The sequence below is a fragment of the Mandrillus leucophaeus genome, unplaced genomic scaffold, assembly GCF_000951045.1.
Source record: "Mandrillus leucophaeus isolate KB7577 unplaced genomic scaffold, Mleu.le_1.0 Scaffold64, whole genome shotgun sequence".
NCBI classification, from domain to species: Eukaryota; Metazoa; Chordata; class Mammalia; order Primates; family Cercopithecidae; genus Mandrillus; species Mandrillus leucophaeus.
In genome coordinates this window covers 139,276-156,749 of record NW_012106919.1, presented here as the reverse complement: position 1 = coordinate 156,749, position 17,474 = coordinate 139,276, and the positions used below count along the sequence as shown (strand labels likewise).

General features: G+C 37.1%; 1 protein-coding gene across 3 annotated transcripts; it reads left to right on the top strand.

Annotated features, from left to right (window-relative positions):
- The first annotated feature begins 429 nt into the window (after positions 1-429).
- Positions 430-16,999, top strand: LRIF1 (ligand dependent nuclear receptor interacting factor 1). Of its 3 annotated transcripts, XM_012000691.1 has the most exons (4): positions 432-772; positions 11,418-12,918; positions 14,057-14,329; positions 15,780-16,999. In XM_012000691.1, the coding sequence occupies exons 1-4, from the start codon at positions 705-707 to the stop codon at positions 16,218-16,220; spliced, it is 2,283 nt and encodes a 760-aa protein (XP_011856081.1). In that variant the 5' UTR covers positions 432-704; the 3' UTR covers positions 16,221-16,999. The 3 variants fall into 3 exon arrangements, with proteins under 3 accessions (XP_011856082.1, XP_011856081.1, XP_011856084.1); XM_012000692.1 differs by lacking the exon at positions 11,418-12,918 and having other exon boundaries at positions 430-772; XM_012000694.1 differs by lacking the exon at positions 432-772 and having other exon boundaries at positions 11,266-11,701.
- The last annotated feature ends 475 nt before the right edge of the window (positions 17,000-17,474 follow it).

Here is a 17,474-nt window from a genome sequence, read left to right as displayed (position 1 = left end):
TCCAAAAAAGCCCGCCGATGTCTTTTAATGCACTGACGGGAGAGAAAAACAAACTAGCGGCGAGCACAGAAGCAGAAAATTTAAGATTGACCCCGGAAACATTTTATTTTGCGTAGGTGTCGGGAGCGCTTTCTTTTGCGATTTGTTCCTTGATCCGGAAGAAAAGATAGCAAATATCACTTGCCATTGGATTGAATCATAAGGGTTGGGCTTTAGCGAGCCAGTCACCTTGGCAAACGGACGTGACGACCCCGGAAGACGCCCGACCGAGCTTTTCTCCAGCTACCGGCTTCAGTGGGCGGGGCAGCAGAGCCGGCCTGACGCAGTCTTCAGCACTGACCAGGCCCCGTTGGGGGCGGTGCCACCAAGGCCACGCCCCCTGCGCCTGCTCCGGTGGGGTCTGGAGCGTTGTCGTAGGCTCTGGGGGCGGAGACGCACGCCGATTCTCTCTGAGCGTAGGGCTGAGGGCGCAGTCCACCGCCAGGAGCCTTCCGGTTTCTGGGTGGCTGCGCGACCTCGCTCCGAAGCTTGGTGATACACCCTCTGGAGAGCCCGCTGTCGCCCTCCGTTAAGGTCGAACCCCTCACAGTTGCTGCGGGCAACTGCAGCCCAACATTCCCTCGCTTTGGTTCTCGCCCCATTGAGAAACTCGGCCCCACGCTTCCCACTTTCTTGGCTGAGGTGTCCCCTTTCTCCCCACTAAAATGTCAAATAACCTACGGAGGGTCTTCCTGAAACCCGCAGAGGAAAATTCAGGCAGCGCCTCGCGTTGGTAAGTACCGGTTTCGAATCCTCCCCACGCCTGTCCCCCTGTCCGTCTTTGGGATGTGGAGTCGGCCGTCGTTTCCGGACGCTGTGTAGTTTTGAGAGGAGTTGGAGCCCGCAGAGTGCGCCACTCAGGCGGAAAGCGCTCGTTACCAGGGCGCTTAAAGCCCATAGAGCGCCTTCCTCTGGGAAATGTAAAACCTCTTTAGAGCCAGACACAGCCCCTCCCCGGCTCCGCGGGACTCCAGCGTCTCAAGTTTAATAGGCGGACGGAGTAGATCTCCACGGGAGATGAAAACCAAGATGGCCGACGCGCTTATGTGACTCAAACCTTCTGGAAGATTCTCACGCACACGCAGAAACGCAGCAGTCATCACGGATTAGGAAGTGCAGCCCTGGTGGCGCTGGACCTTAAGTGAAAATAGTTACATTTTAATAGTGAGACAGAAAGGGTGTGTGATTGAAGAAAAATGGCTTTAGAACAAGGAGATTGAATATTTAAAATTTCAAGTAATAGCTTTATGTGAAGAGAGAGAAGAATGGAGAAATCCTCGTGTAAAAATCCTTTTGAACAGCGTTTTGGGTTGTAATGAAGTGCCGTTTCATTGGCTATTTATATTTGGCATGAGGAGAGTCCAGTATTTCTAAGGAAGATATTCTTGTAAAGTTAGAAAATAGATGATCAGTATTTTAGTTTAGTTTTGTTTTTTTAATTGTATTAAGAGGAAATGAATCGGAAACAGAATGTCAGCTAAAGCAGAATGTTTTCACTTGTACTCTCACATGGTTAGTAGATTAAGTGATGAGGAAAAAATAGGGTCTGCAGACTTTAATAAGAAAATGAAGAACTAAGATGCAAAACTGGCCGAAGAGGATTTTCGTTTGAAGAAAATCAGGCTACCTGGGGTTAATCTCAACTTTGCTAGTTAGCATTTGTGAGGCCAGGTACCTGTTTCCAGTCTGTAAATAATAGCACTTAGAAATATTTTAAATATTAGGAGAATGAAATAATGTAAAATACGTCATGGGGGAAAATAGTAAAGCACAATTTAAATGTTAGCTGTTACTATTATAAGCATACAACTTTAATTCTGCACAGATTTTAGCCCAGGAAGTAGTAATTTTGTTTAATTACAAATAGAAAACTTGATTGCAATAAAGACCGAAAGTAATGTTTGTTCCTTAAAAGCAGTATTATAAAAGGAAATGGTAACTAATAGTAATGAGCCAAAATTCTATTGAAGAACTGTCAAGAAAGAACCATTGTATTTCAAATCATAAAGAGCCATTTTGGTATACTTGTGTGTTTTTTTCTTTTCTTTCTTTTTTTTTTTAATTTTGTGGTGGAAGTTTGGGGGAAGGGGCAGGGAGTGCCCTGTGTAGATATTAAAAAGTAGAATTACTTTTTAATGATTAATTTCTGCTGCCTTATTTTAGTACCTGAATAATGACTTCTGACTTAGCTTAATTTATAGAAAATTTGTTTTATGATTGCATTTTTAAATACAAAAAGTAAGATAAACAACTGTGTGTGTGTGTGTGTGTGTGTACCCTTAACTCTGTTATCCAATTTCTAATCCTTTTGGGGATTTGGAGATTTTTAAATTACAATTACATTCATAAGTCATTTTGAGTTCATTAACTCATTGATTTATACGTTGTTTTTATTATCGTTGAATGTATTTATTTAAATCATTGAGGTTTTACATCATATATTTGGGACATTTACCAGATGACTTTCAGAAGCTTCGACATTTACTTTGGTTAATGGTTGCATATTTGATTCCATTCTGTTTTTAAGTAACAAAACATCCAAATATAATTTTGTAAATAATATTAACATCAGCCCTTTTAGTTTATTGGAAGCTTAGTTTTCTTATTTTTCTGGTAACATGTTTGATGGTACTAAATATTTATTTTTATAACTTAAGTGACTATGATTTTCTTCTTATTTGTAGCTTAATTTTTTCCTAAGTTACCGCTTACTAAAAATTTTTCAGTGGCATAATACAGAATTGTATATGGTTATATATTGTTTGAAGTATCTCTAATTCATCAGAGCATAAAATGTAAAACCCAAATTTAATTTTAGAGTACAAAGGAAAAATCTGGAAGATATTTGTGATACTATGCATTTAATTTATGTTGATTTGGGTTTTATTGTCAAAGAACAAAGTAGGAGTCAGAATGCTGTAGTGGAAAGAACCTTTTACTAGCTTACCACTTACTATCAATACAGTTTAAACATTTGATGACAAAACATTCATTTAGTACCTACTATGTATGTGGTAGACTGTGCTAAATGGGAAGACTGATTAAATAAAAGCATATGGGCTGTTTCCAGGGAAAACCTTACAGTCACGGTGGAGGAGGAGGAAGATAGAGTTGATGTAGTAAAGGAAAAGAGTAGAGGAAGGGAGTTGGAGGAAAGATTCCAAGAACAGCTGAGTTGGGAAATGTTAAGTATCAGCTATTCAGTTAAAGATGAATGCAGGATATACGTATGCAGAGAATTGGTAAATAAAGGACCTGTATGGTTTATGACTGATACTTGTTGCTTGATTCTGTACAAGTAGGATAGATAGATAGATAGCTCTTAAGAGTTCTGTTTGCCCTGCTAAGAAAATTAGACTTCATCTATTGGAAATTGTTCAGAGTATTTTAAGAAAAAGACTGACATTGGTGTGCATTTTAGATAACTGCTGGCAGTGTGGATTTGAGGGTGAGTGATCTACATATAAGGATCCTATTTCAGTTGTCTTTTCAGAAATTCTAAGGGCCTGAACTAGCTGATGCAGTACCATAGGGGTTGAATTCAAAGAAATATAGAAGGGAAAACAGACCGACTTTGTTAATGAATCGGCAGGAAGAAAGGCGGATCAGTTATGATGCCAGTTTTCTGGATGGATATTGGTAAATTAACTGAGATGAGGCACACATCAAAAAAGCAGTCAGATATTTGGATATGAAACTCAGGCTGAGTCAGAGCTGAGACTAGAGATTTGGGAAGCATCACGTTAGAGGTACTATAATGAAAGCCTGTGGTTATATATCCTACAGTAATAAGAATTAAGACATCATGTGATTGACCATTGGCAGCTATCTTCCCATAACCATTTGTATCCAAACAGAGAGATAAACTTAAGTGTTCTCAGCAGGGGGTTTGGTTTGATTGGCATGATGATGCTTCATTGTCAGTTCAGTATGCATTTTGTTGTGTACAGTGTTTTATTATCTTTTGTGATTTGAGTGTGTCTGTGTGTGTGTGTGTGAGGGAGAGACAGACACATACTATACAGTCTAAATGAAATCTGTCATTAATCTCTCAGTTTATACATTTGAATTTTTTGGACCCTGTTGTGGGGGTATGCTAAAGTAAATACAGAAAGTAGGTAAGCTTTCTCAAGGGGAGTGTGTAATTCTAAGTAAGTTATTAAATATTTCTAAATCTCCATTTTCTCAAGTATAAAATGGGAATGGCAGTTCATAACTTGCTTGACTGTTTATTAGGATTAGAGTTAGTAACAACTGTTATATCTATCATGTACGCAATACATGGTACATATTATTGGATAGATAACTATGTTATGTACTTACATATATTATGTTCTGTATGTACATAATATTATGTCATAGATAGTAAGATGGAAAAGGATTTCCTAGCAGTTGAAAAAAATGCATTTTGTAAAAATATCTATAAAATGTTCATCAGCCTTTAACATTTTTATTAGTCTATTTCTTTTTTTTTTTTTTTTGAGACGGAGTCTCGCTATATGGCCCAGGCTAGAGTGCAGTGGCGCGATCTTGGCTCACTGCAAGTTCCGCCTCCCAGGTTCCCGTCATTCTCCTGCTTCAGCCTCCCGAGTAGCTGGGACTACAGGCTCCCGCCACCTCGCCCGGCTAGTTTTTTGTATTTTTTAGTAGAGACAGGGTTTCACCGTGTTAGCCAGGATGGTCTGGATCTCCTGACCTCGTGATCCACCCGTCTCGGCCTCCCAAAGTGCTGGGATTACAGGCTTGAGCCACTGCTGCCGGCCTATTAGTCTATTTCTAATATGTGAATGCCTCATATCAATATTAAAATAGTAAAAAATGTCCGAAGTTATATAACATTACCAGTATGTTTAATGTGCCTTTTTATTAAATTTCTCATTACTTTTTTTTTTTTTTTGAGATGGAGTCTTGCTCTGTCGCCAGGCTGGAGTGCAGTGGTGCGATCTGGGCTCACTGCAACCTCCACCTCCCAGGTTCAAGTGATTCTCCTGCCTCAGCCTCCCAAGTACCTGGGACTTCAGGCATGTGCCACCACACCTAGCTAATTTTTGTATTTTTAGTAGAGACGGGGTTTCACCATGTTGGCCAGGATGGTCTCCATCTCTAGACCTTGTGATCCGCCCGCCTGGGCCTCCTAAGGTGCTGGGATTGCAGGCATGAGCCACCACACCCCGCCAAATTTCTCATTACGTTTTTAAAAGACCTTACCTTACCTTATTCTCAGAGACCAACTGCATATTTTAATGGAAGATGACTAGTATGTTAACAGGCAGTCATTTTATTTACTTCTCCTAGTAAGCTTTATTTTCCCCTATTTAACAAACGAAGGAACAGATTCAAAGAGGTTAAGTAAATTTTCTAGTCAACTTGTAATTATAAGAACCAGAATTAGAAGCCTGTAATCTTTCTAGTATGTTCCTCTTTTCTCTTTTAAACTGTTAAACTGTATTATTTTTCAAATGTAGTTTCTCAGTTTGAACACCAGCTGGTTTAAAGTAATTACCTTAAAGTAATTAGGTGACCAAACTAGCAAATGGGATGCAGAATCTGGTTCTACTTTTAGTTCTGACATTAATCTGCAGAATATGATCTTTCAGAAAACAGAATCTTTGTAGGGTTTTAATTATTTAATCTCTTCAATGGAAGGCTCTTAGATATGAAAAACTGTATATTGATAGAAGGAGTACATGTTTCATCGTGAGTTATTACTTCTTAGCATTCTGCATTTCAGATTAATTTTTAGAACTGATTACATTTTGTTGCCAAGAAATCAAGGACTTTTTAAAAAAATATAGCTCATAGGATTCAATTCAGCTAACATTATTGTGTGCAATTTCCAGTTTCTGGATTAGATGTAGAGTATATCGATATGAATAGTATAATCTACCCTGCAGGAATTTATGGTCTGTAGTAGATTGTGTGAATCTCACTGATAACACTGACATGGAAGAAGCTTAATTTTTCTTCCTTTTTTTTTATCTTTTGGAGGAGAAATAGAGGAAAAGAGAGGGAAAAATGTAGTGATCAGATTGGAAAATAGCTCATACGATATAGTTTTTTTATAAAGCAGAAATACAGAGGTCATATAAAATACTATGCTTGGTATTGGAAGGATAATTGCAAAATAAATTATAAAGCCTCTCACCTTAAGGAGTTTCAATCTTATTGCATGAAACAATACTCATTTTTTAAAATTAGCTAACAGATTAAAGTCAATAAAGAAAGCATTATATAATTTCCAACATTAGCGACATGAATGAGATAGCATTCGGAATTCCAAGTTGGAAAAAATTAAACTGGAATGGCTGGCAGATATTTTATGAAAAAGATAGAATTGGAAACTAATTTTATATTGTTGGAGAAGAAAAATAATAATACTTTGAGTAAATAGTGTAATGTACATGGCATATTTCAGAATAGCAAAGAGGTCTCTCTGGTAAGAGCAGAGGTTTCACATTGAGAAGTTGTGGGTGGTATTGTTGTAGAGTTTGGTTGGAGCTAGATTGTAGATGATTTTTGTGTCCAGCTGAATTGGCAATGATGAATACTAAAACTTTGAACAGGAGGTAACAGGATGAAAACAATTTTAATCTACCTGAGATACATAATATTCAATAGTGGCTGCAATCAGAAAAACTAAACATCAGCAAAATACTGTAGGGATGAGAATGATGAGTGCTAGACACATCTGATGAGGATCTCATGTAGATGGTGGAAGTCACAATGATGAAGAAAGAAAAGATGGATGAAATGAGTTAAAACCTTATAGACTTGATGATTCAGTATGCATCTATTAAATGTTTACCTTTTGTAATCACATGTGCAAAGTTCTGCGGATGAATTTAAATAAAAATGATGATAAAGACAAATCAGCAATGACTAGGTGATTTAAAACCTATATGATGTGAAAAATACTGGTGCTGCCATATGATTGAATGGTAGGAGAGACTACTAGTTTTCAGTAGAGTAATTTTGACTTCCTAGGTTTAAAGTGATAGTATTAAAATGTTTGGTAAGACATCACAAATCCAGAACTGATGTCAATTCCAGTAGGGGACAGGAATAAAAGGATATAACTATGGGAGTCATTATTCCAAAGAAGATAGTTGAAAATAGTTGAAGCCATGAGAATTGTTGCAGTCTTTAAGGAAGAATGTCTTGAAGGAGAAAAACAGGATCAAGAATTGTACTTTGTGGTTTGTGGAATAGTTACAGGAGAATGCTAAGAATGCAGAAAATGAGTAAGGGAACATTAAGAAAGTCAAGAGAAACAGAAATTGTACACAGTGGAAACCATGATAGGAAAGAGGATCAATATGGAGGGATAATTAGTTGCAACAGAGAGTACCTAGGGAATGAAGATAAAGACATATTTAACTGTGAGAACATATGTGGTAATCTTTGAGAATGAAGTTTTAGTAGAATAATAGGAAAGAAAATAGACTACAGAAGAAAGTAGGCTTCAAGATAACTTTCTGGCATATCACTTAATTGCGACTTGTTAACACCATCTACCAACTTCCTGTCACTGAACTTGGCACTTAGTTCACCATCTTCCCTGTAATCCTATGTGATTTCAGTATCCGTATGGATAATCTCTTTGTCACCTCGTCTTTATTACAGAGATCTTTTCCCCCAGTGATCTTATTCTCTGTTCTGCTGCATCTACTTTTGTAGTCCTTATTCTTAGATGAAATTGCTGCATCTACAAAATTGTTACACGCATCCTGTTTTCTAAATGCCAGTTCCTGTTTCTACTTTAATTGTTAACTTTATCTGGCCCTAAAGACCAATAATCCCTTTATTTTATCCCTATACTTTAGCCTTTTATTCTCTCATTTTCTTCCTATCCAGTTTAGATTCTGTGTTTCATTTTAATAACTCTTATCAATACTTTAAATTCTTTTGCTCTTCTTTGATTTTTGTTGCACCTTCCTAATGCCACCCCAACCCTGGATGAACTCGATATGCTTTCTCTTTATCTGTGCTTGGTGTGACAAGGAAAGCCTCGAGTACAGATTAGTACCACTATAAATTCATAACCACTAGCTGTCTCCCCATGCCATCAATACATCCTGGCAACTCTAATATCTTCTGTGGTCAGTTTACTCCCTCACGAAGACTGTTTCAGATCTTTGATTCTCCTCAAATCTTTTCCATATTTTTGCTCTTACTTTTAGCAGATGATGTCATGTGATTTTTCATAAAGAAAATAAAACCCTTTAAATGAGAATTACCTCAGCCTTCTAACCCCAAAATTGTATGCTTACTTGAAAATGCACCTAACCTCTCCTCCAGTGTTCCAATGGAGGGAGATAGGACTCCAGCTCTCTTTAAGATTCAATCCCTCCACCTGTCTCTCTGGTTTCCATTTCCTACCTCCTTCTCATTGTGTAGAGAAGTTACATTCCTGTAACTTCCTGCCAGTCTTTCTCTTCCCCTTGACAGTCAAAGTTTAGAAAGAGTTGTCTACTTCCTTTCTTCATATCCACTCCTCAGCAACTTCTTTCCCCTACCACACTGCTCTTACTAAAGCCATCAGTGATCTTCACAGCACTATTTCAGGTGTGCATTTTTAATCCTCATCCTATTTGGCATCTCAGAAACTTTTAGTATAATTGCCCAATTTTCTTAAAATCCTCTCTTCCTTTGGCTTAACATTGCATCAGAAGCAATGGTTTTCTTCCTACAACTCTAAGAATAATGGAAAGCCACTGCAATGTTTTAAGCAGGGAAAGATCAGTTTTAGTGTGCTGAGTAAATTGAAAAGTAGAAGATACGATTGAAGAAAAAAATCAGTCATGAAGCTATTGTAGTATTCTAAGCCAGAGATGATGTTTGCTTGGAGTAGAGTGGTAACAGTTGATTTAGAGAGAATTGAACAGATCAAAGGAAATTTAGGAGACAATATCAACAGGATTTTGTGATCACTGAGTATAGAGAATAAGAAAGGAGCATTTACCTATTCTGACTTAAGGCATCTAAGGTAGATGAGATGCTATTTAGCAAAGAAAACCCTGCAGAAGATGGAATTTGGGGGATTAGGATGGGAAGAGATCTGGCCATGTTGAATTTTAGGAATGTTTGAGATTCTGAATGAAAATGTTAAAAGGGAATTTGGATGTATAAGCCTACATTTCAAAGAAGCCACAGATAGAAATATTGAAATTGTTGACATGTAAGCGATAATTTAATTGAAGTTATGAATTGAGAAGAAAGCATCTAAGGAAAGAGTACAGAATAGGAAGAGAAGGATTCTTTCTAAGCTTTGGTAAACTCCCAACATTTGAAAGTCGATTCAAAAGTATGAGTCAGCAAAAAGACTGAGGAGCCACTACAGAGGCTACTGTTAACTCTTTTGATTTTTAAAAATCAATTAAAATATAAGAATCCACAAAAACAGAGTGGGCCAGATTAGGCCCAGAGGCTACAGCTTACTGATCGTTTTTTCCTAATGAACCTGGTACTTAAATTATAACAGACACTTGGTAACTTTTTGTGTAATGACTTAATATTGAATATGTCCTTATCCAGGTCAAATGTGCTTTTCTTGTGGTGCAGGGAGGTAATAAAGGTAGATTTTTCCTCTTAAAGCCCTGAAAGCAAGAATTCATCCTTTTCTTAGGGGTTATTCTCTTTAGAAGTTAACTTTTAATTTATTAAAAGTCAGTGTATGACCAGCCTGGGCAACATAGCAAAACTTTGCCTCTATAAAAAATACAAAAATTAGCTGGGTTTGGTGGCGTGCATCTGTAGTCTCAGCTACTTGAGAAGCTGAGGTAGAAGGATGGTTTGAGCCCAGGAAGCAGAGATTGCAGTGAGCCAAGATTGTATACCTACACTCCAGTCTGGATGACAGAGCCGGGCCCTGTCTCAACAACAACAACAACAAAAGGTCACTGTAATATTTTGACCCACTCTCAAGTGTCCAGAAGACAGTTTTACATTTTTGTAAGGATGTAATAATGTTATTCGTGCTGCAAAAAGGTAAACCAACATTTCTACGGATACATAGAATTTTGGGTATTAATTTTTATTAATACCTGAGAGTTTTAAAAACATACCTTTATACTTTTGAGAATCCTAATTATTATCATTATTATTTGCCCTTGAACTTTTTTATTTATTTGATCTTAGTTATCTAAGACCATGCTAGGTCTATGGGATATGGACACTGCACTCATATTGCTAGAATTTAACATGAGAGACAGTCTATAGACAAACGTGTTAATATATGATGACAATCTATGATATACACCATGAAGGAAGCTAACAAGCATGATGTTATAGATTAATTATGAAGGAAGGACAAGGATAAAATGGTCAGAAAATGTATCTCTTGAGAAATATCATTTATGCCAAGACTTGAGCTATGTGAAGAGTTGGGTGAGGAGTACCTAGGTAGAGTGATAGTATGTGTGATGGCCCTGAATCCCATGAAAGCTCAATATTTCCCAGGAGCTGAAAGATGTTTTAGATATAAATAAGGTAAGGTATCTACATTCAAGTAATCTCCAAATAACTAATTATGCAAACAGAGATTAGTATATATTGACTTTTCTTAAAATTAGACAATCTGTACTAAGAAATAATTCAAGGCATGGGGGGTCAGAATTGATTCAGTTAAAAAAAAATGATTTCCAGTCTTTTCCACATTGATTGAAAATCATTCAGCTGAAATTGCAGTGGTATTATATGTATGGGTTGATAGGTGATTGACAATTGACTAATATAAATAATTGCTATACCAAGGACTATTTAGTGCTAAACCTTAAATATGCTGAAACAGTAATCAGAAGAAAATGATTCCTACATAAATAGTTCAGTGAAGTCTATACTACAAAAATGTGGCAAACTAAGGTAACACCATGAGAGATAGCTTAGGCAAAAGAAGAATGGCTGGCAGAACTTGTGAGTTATTGAAGGAAGAAGACAGAACAGATTGAGGGGGAAAAGATTGAGAGAAATGGAATAAGAATAAAGGGAGAGGGAATGAGAATCTTCAGTGAGAGTAGAGGAGGAGGACAAGAGGAAAGAATTCAGGGAAAGGGGGAAGGGAAGATGCTAATATTTTTAAGAGGAGCTTACTTTAGTAGCATAATTTGATATAGGGCAAAACCTTAGAAATGTCTACTTTTAGTCTTAGGAATAAATGTTATTATCTCATACCCATTGCCTAATATAAGAAGCTGACTATAGCATTATCTCTTCTACTTCAAAATACTTGTTTTGCAGTCTTTCACTTTAAAAACTCAAAATGGAAGATTATATACTTTATATTTTAATATTTAAAAATAATATTTACAAATACATATTTTAAAATAAAATGTATATACCATGTAGTATGTTTGTATTTATTTACTCAATGTTCTTTTAAGTGTTTCAGGCTGCATGTACCAAGTAGTTCAGACGATTGGCTCGGATGGAAAAAATCTTCTGCAATTACTTCCAATTCCTAAGTCTTCTGGAAATCTTATACCACTAGTTCAATCTTCAGTCATGTCTGATGCTTTGAAAGGGAATACAGGAAAACCAGTTCAAGTTACTTTTCAGACTCAGATTTCCAGCTCTTCCACAAGCGCATCCGTTCAATTGCCCATTTTTCAGCCAGCCAGTTCTTCAAACTATTTTCTTACAAGAACAGTAGATACATCAGAAAAAGGTAGAGTTACTTCTGTGGGAACTGGAAATTTTTCTTCATCAGTTTCTAAAGTTCAGAGTCATGGTGTGAAAATTGATGGACTCACCATGCAAACATTTGCTGTTCCTCCCTCAACACAAAAAGACTCATCTTTTATTGTAGTTAATACCCAGAGTCTTCCAGTGACTGTGAAGTCTCCAGTTTTGCCTTCTGGGCATCATTTACAGATTCCAGCCCATGCTGAAGTGAAATCTGTACCAGCGTCATCATTGCCTCCTTCAGTGCAGCAAAAAATACTTGCAACTGCCACCACCAGTACCTCAGGAATGGTTGAGGCCTCCCAAATGCCAACTGTTATTTATGTATCTCCTGTAAATACAGTGAAAAATGTAGTTACCAAGAACTTTCAAAACATTTACCCAAAACCTGTTACAGAAATAGCAAAGCCAGTAATACTAAATACCACACAAATTCCAAAGAATGTTGCTACAGAGACACAATTGAAAGGTGGTCAGCATTCTCAAGCAGCTCCAGTGAAATGGATTTTCCAAGATAATCTACAACCTTTTACGCCATCTCTTGTTCCTGTTAAGTCTTCAAATAATGTGGCTTCAAAGATTTTAAAAACTTTCGTAGATAGGAAAAATTTGGGAGATAATACTATAAATATGCCATCATTGAGTACCATCGATCGTAGTGGGACACAATCCAAAAATATGCCTATTAAAGATAATGCTTTGGTTATGTTTAATGGGAAAGTCTATCTGTTGGCTAAAAAGGGGACAGATGTTCTGCCATCACAAATTGACAAACAGAATTCTGTTTCTCCTGATACTCCAGTAAGAAAAGACACGTTACAGATAGTGAGTTCAAGTCCAGTCACAGAAATATCCAGAGAGGTTGTAAATATTGTTTTGGCTAAAAGTAAATCTTCCCAGATGGAGACAAAATCACTTTCCAATACCCAGCTTGCTTCCATGGCCAATCTAAGGGCAGAGAAGAATAAAGTGGAGAAACCATCTCCTTCTACCACAAATCCACATATGAACCAATTCAGTAACTACTTAAAACAGAGTAAGACTTTATTCACAAATCCAATCTTTCCAGATGGATTTAGTACAGGACACAATGCCCCCAGAAAAGGAAGTATCCTCCAGAGCATAGAGAAAATAAGTTCCTCTGTTGATGCAACAACTGTTACTTCACAACAGTGTGTTTTCAGAGACCAAGAACCAAAGGTAATTTTCCCATGTCAGGGTGTTCTTTTTATATATCTATATAGAAAAGTTTGTTTTCTTAATTCTCAAAGTTATCTATGATACGTCTTTCCCCCACTGCCAACCCTATCACACACAGACTGTACACATATGAGTATTTAATTTCAAAACTTCCATCTGAGCAAATTTAAGGAGGAGTACAATTGGGTACAATCTTGTACAAAGGAGTACAATCTTTCTCTTGAATCACTTGGCATGCCAAATCTTTAAAACAAAAAAATCACAGAGCAAAAAAGTTTAGAAGAGTTGGGGAAGGATAATGTGAATTCAAAGCTTAGTGAAAATGTGTGAGTATATGTATATACATACATGTATGTATGTATGTTCATATATAATAGCCTTTTTAGTATACGAGGAGATTAGTATGCATGTAAAAGAGTTGGTTTCGGGGTTTTGTGGGGTTTTTTTTGTGGTGGTGGTATACCATGGAAAAGGTGAGACAGGGCTAATCAATACCTTTCAGTAATTTGTGGAAATAAGATTTTATCAGCATATTTGATGAGTTTATTTATTTTTTGGTAGACAAATTTCATTTTTCTTTTTATTAGCTCTTTGTGACTCCTCAGCCAGTTACCCAACATGCCCACATAGTTACCTTTATGTTCGACTTAAGGTTTGTCTGTCTGTGTGCTTACTAGATATTTGTACCCACCTTTTCCTTGCTTACTTGGAGGTCTACTCAATGTCAGCATTTCTCCCCTTCAGAATTCATTGAACTCCAGAGATGTAAGGAGGTAAATTCTGATTGTTAAATACAAGATTGATTAAAGGCATGTGTGACTTTTCCAGAAGACTACAATTTCTAAATAATGTCATATATGTTATTTTAATGTTGTCATTAGTCTGTATTCTCATTTCAGTTGTTTTAGAGTTGACTACTTATTACCTTTCTAGTGCAACAAATTAATTGAGAAATTGTAGGAGGGGAATGTTTTATTCAGTTTTTTGAGTGTGAGTGGTAAGGCAAGGATAATACAAACCAATCATAAAGCATGATGTGTTCTTTTATGTAAGATGAAATAATCACTTATTGCTTGTTTAATAAAGTAACTTGAATAATTAGCAGTATTGTTTGTGTGTTTTCTTTTCCTAATTCCAGATCCATAATGAGATGGCATCAACATCAGATAAAGGTGCCCAAGGAAGAAATGACAAGAAAGATTCCCACGGAAGAAGTAATAAGGCATCACATCTGAAGAGTGATGCTGAATTTAAAAAGATATTTGGCCTTACTAAAGATTTGAGAGTGTGCCTTACTCGAATTCCTGACCGTTTGACCTCTGGAGAAGGTTTTGATTCCTTTAGCAGTTTGGTAAACAGTGGCACTTACAAAGAGACAGAGTTTATGGTGAAGGAAGGAGAGAGAAAACAGGTAGGTAATACATTTTAATGTGCTCTTCATAGGTACTACAAATGATACATAAGTATTAATTTTCTTGATTTGGTTTTAACCCTTGTGCATTAGTATAAATGACGGTTGTTACTGGTTTTGCAAATACATAGTACCAAAACGATATTTAAAACAACCCGGCCCCAGCACTTTGGGAGGCTGAGGCAGGTGGATCACCTGAGGTCAGGAGTACAAGAGCAGCCTGACCAACGTGGTGAAACCCCGTCTCTACTAAAAATATAAAAATTAGCTGGGCATGGTGGCGGGTGCCTGTAATCCCAGCTACTCAAGAGGCTGAGGCAGGAGAATCGCTTGAACCCGGAAGGCGGAGGTTGCAGTGAGCCGAGATCGCATCATTGCACTCCAGTCCAGGTGACAGGGCAAGACTCCATCTCAAAAAAAAAGAACCAGGCCGGGCGCCGTGGCTCATGCCTGTAATCCCAGCACTTTGGGAGGCCAAGGTGGGCGGATCACGAGGTCAAGAGATCGAGACCATCCTGGCCAACATGGTGAAACCCCATCTGTACTAAAAATACAAAAAATAGCTGGACGAGGTAGCGCACGCCTGTAGTCTCAACTACTCGCGAAGCTGAGGGCAGGAGAATCGCTTGAACCTGGAAGGCGGAGGTTGCAGTGAGCTGAGATGGCGTCACTGCTCTCCAGTCTGGCAACAGAACGAAACTCCCGTCTCCAAAAAAAAAAAAAATTTACATGTTTTTTTATATATATATATACACACACACACACACACGCACAGGTAAAAATGCATCCCAGTTAAAGATGTGTTTTAATTGTTTTTATTCACCAGCGACATTTTTTTTTTCCATTGTGTTACAAGAAAATGGCCATAGCTTTTTAACTAGTCATTCTACTTTGAGAACGCTTATATAAATGAAATAATTCAAATGTAGTGGAAGATATAAGCATGCATATGTTCTTAATGCTAACCTTTTAAGCAACTCATATAGCTAATAATGATGAAATGTCTATAACTTTGTCTACTGTTATAGTTTGACTTATGAATATGTCATTATCATGTAATATTCTGAAATTTAGATCAGAGACTAGTAAACCTTTTCTAATGAAAATCCTCCACATGTGCCTGCTGTGCAAAGGCACAGAAAAAAACTAAATCACTTGTATATCTCAGGCAGTTTACAAGTGCTATTTATTTCTGTGGTAGGTCAGTATGGCTTCTAATACTTGAGCAAGAAAATGTGAATTAGGCAATTTCTTCTTACTGAATGTGATTAAGACATTTTGGTACCATACAGTGGGAAATATTTCTTTCTTGCTGTAGTTGTCTTCCATAAATTTTGTTAATTGTAATAGCTAAATATTTGTTTCTGCAGACGTTGTTAAACTTGATAGTGCCCCGTGCATTTAGCAATAACATTTTGTTTTTGTTTTGGAATGTTATTTGATACTGCAGCAGAATTTTGATACGAAAAGAAAAGCAAAAACTATTAAGAAGATGGATCACATAAAGAAGAGAAAAACAGAGAATGCTTATAACACAATCATAAATGGGGAAGCTAATGTCAACAGTTCCCAACCTCTAAGCAGTATTTTACCAACTTCAGATGTGTCACAACATAACATTCTCACGAGTAACAGCAAAACCAGACAAGAAAAGAGAACTGAGATAGAATACTATACCTATGAGAGGCAAGAGAAAGGCACATTGAATTCAGATGCAGCTTATGAACAAAGTCATTTCTTCAATAAAAATTATACCGAGGATATTTTCCCAGTGACACCACCAGAGTTAGAAGAAACCATTCGAGATGAAAAAATAAGAAGACTTAAGCAGGTGCTGAGAGAGAAAGAAGCAGCTCTTGAAGAAATGCGTAAGAAGATGCACCAAAAATAAAATCTCCTGTACTTAAAGACTTCAGTGAAATAGCTGTTTTTTAAAATATACTTCCACATTAATAAGTTAATTGTAGATGTGTTCTGAAAGTGTCTTTGAATACGAAACTTGTTTTTTCATCAGTTAATTATATAACTTTATTTAAGGAATACAGAAAAGGTTGATTCACATATAACTTGTGAATAATTTACATGGGGTATCTATACCTTTGTCTTAGATACCTTTTTTTGGAAGGATAAATTTTATATTTTTCTATTATTTTAACTAGAATTCTGCAAGTTTGAATATTTGGGCAGGGTTTTTCTTATTGTTTGTATCTTTACCTAAATTGCTCAGGCATTATTACAGCAGTAGATAATGACTGTGTATTACTGAAATTTTACAATCCAAGAGAGGAAATCAGCTCCAAAGTTAGCTTCTCCAGTGGATTTGTATATGTACTTGCTTGATCTCTTTACCCTTAAAATGATGATACCTTGTATTCACCATTTTTTTTAATGCCATGAATATGTATTATGGCAACATTATTTAAACATTGAAACATTTCTCAAGAATGAGCAACATTTGTTTTGTAACTTTACAATGTAATTTTATATAATCCAAAGTGTATTTTAGAATTCTGGCTATTTGATGTTTTGTTTGCTTATAGTGATGTGGTGTTCCCAGGCAAATGCTCCTTTTTTTTTTGAATATGTACATATGTTACTGAGATTGTGTAAAAAGTAGATCCTGAACAGTTGTCACGTTTAACATTTCTTAAACTGTAAAAGTATATTTTCTCTGTCTGGTTAATCTTTAATTTGGGAAGGTTTGGGAATGGTGTAGGCATAGGGATTAAGAGATGGGGAGTTAGCTGAACGTGGTGTGTGTTTGTAGTCCCAGCTGCCCAGGAGTCTGAGGAGGGGGAGAATTGCTTGAGCCTAGGAGTTTGAGGCCAGCCTGGGCAGCACAGCGAGACTCTGTCTCTTAAAGAGAGAGAGGAGGAGGAGAATAAGGTTAATAAAAAATGATCAGGTCAGGCGTAGTGGCTCACACCTGTAATCCCAGCACTTTGGGAAGCCGAGGCGGACGGATCATCTGAGGTCAGGAGTTTGAGACAAGCCTGGCCAACATGGCAAAACCCTATCTCTGCTAAAAACACAAATATTGGTCGGGCACAGTGGCGGGCACCTGTAATCCTAACCACTCAGGAGGCTGAGGCAGGAGAATCACTTGAACCCGGGAGGTGGAGGTTGCAGTGAGCAAAGATTGTGC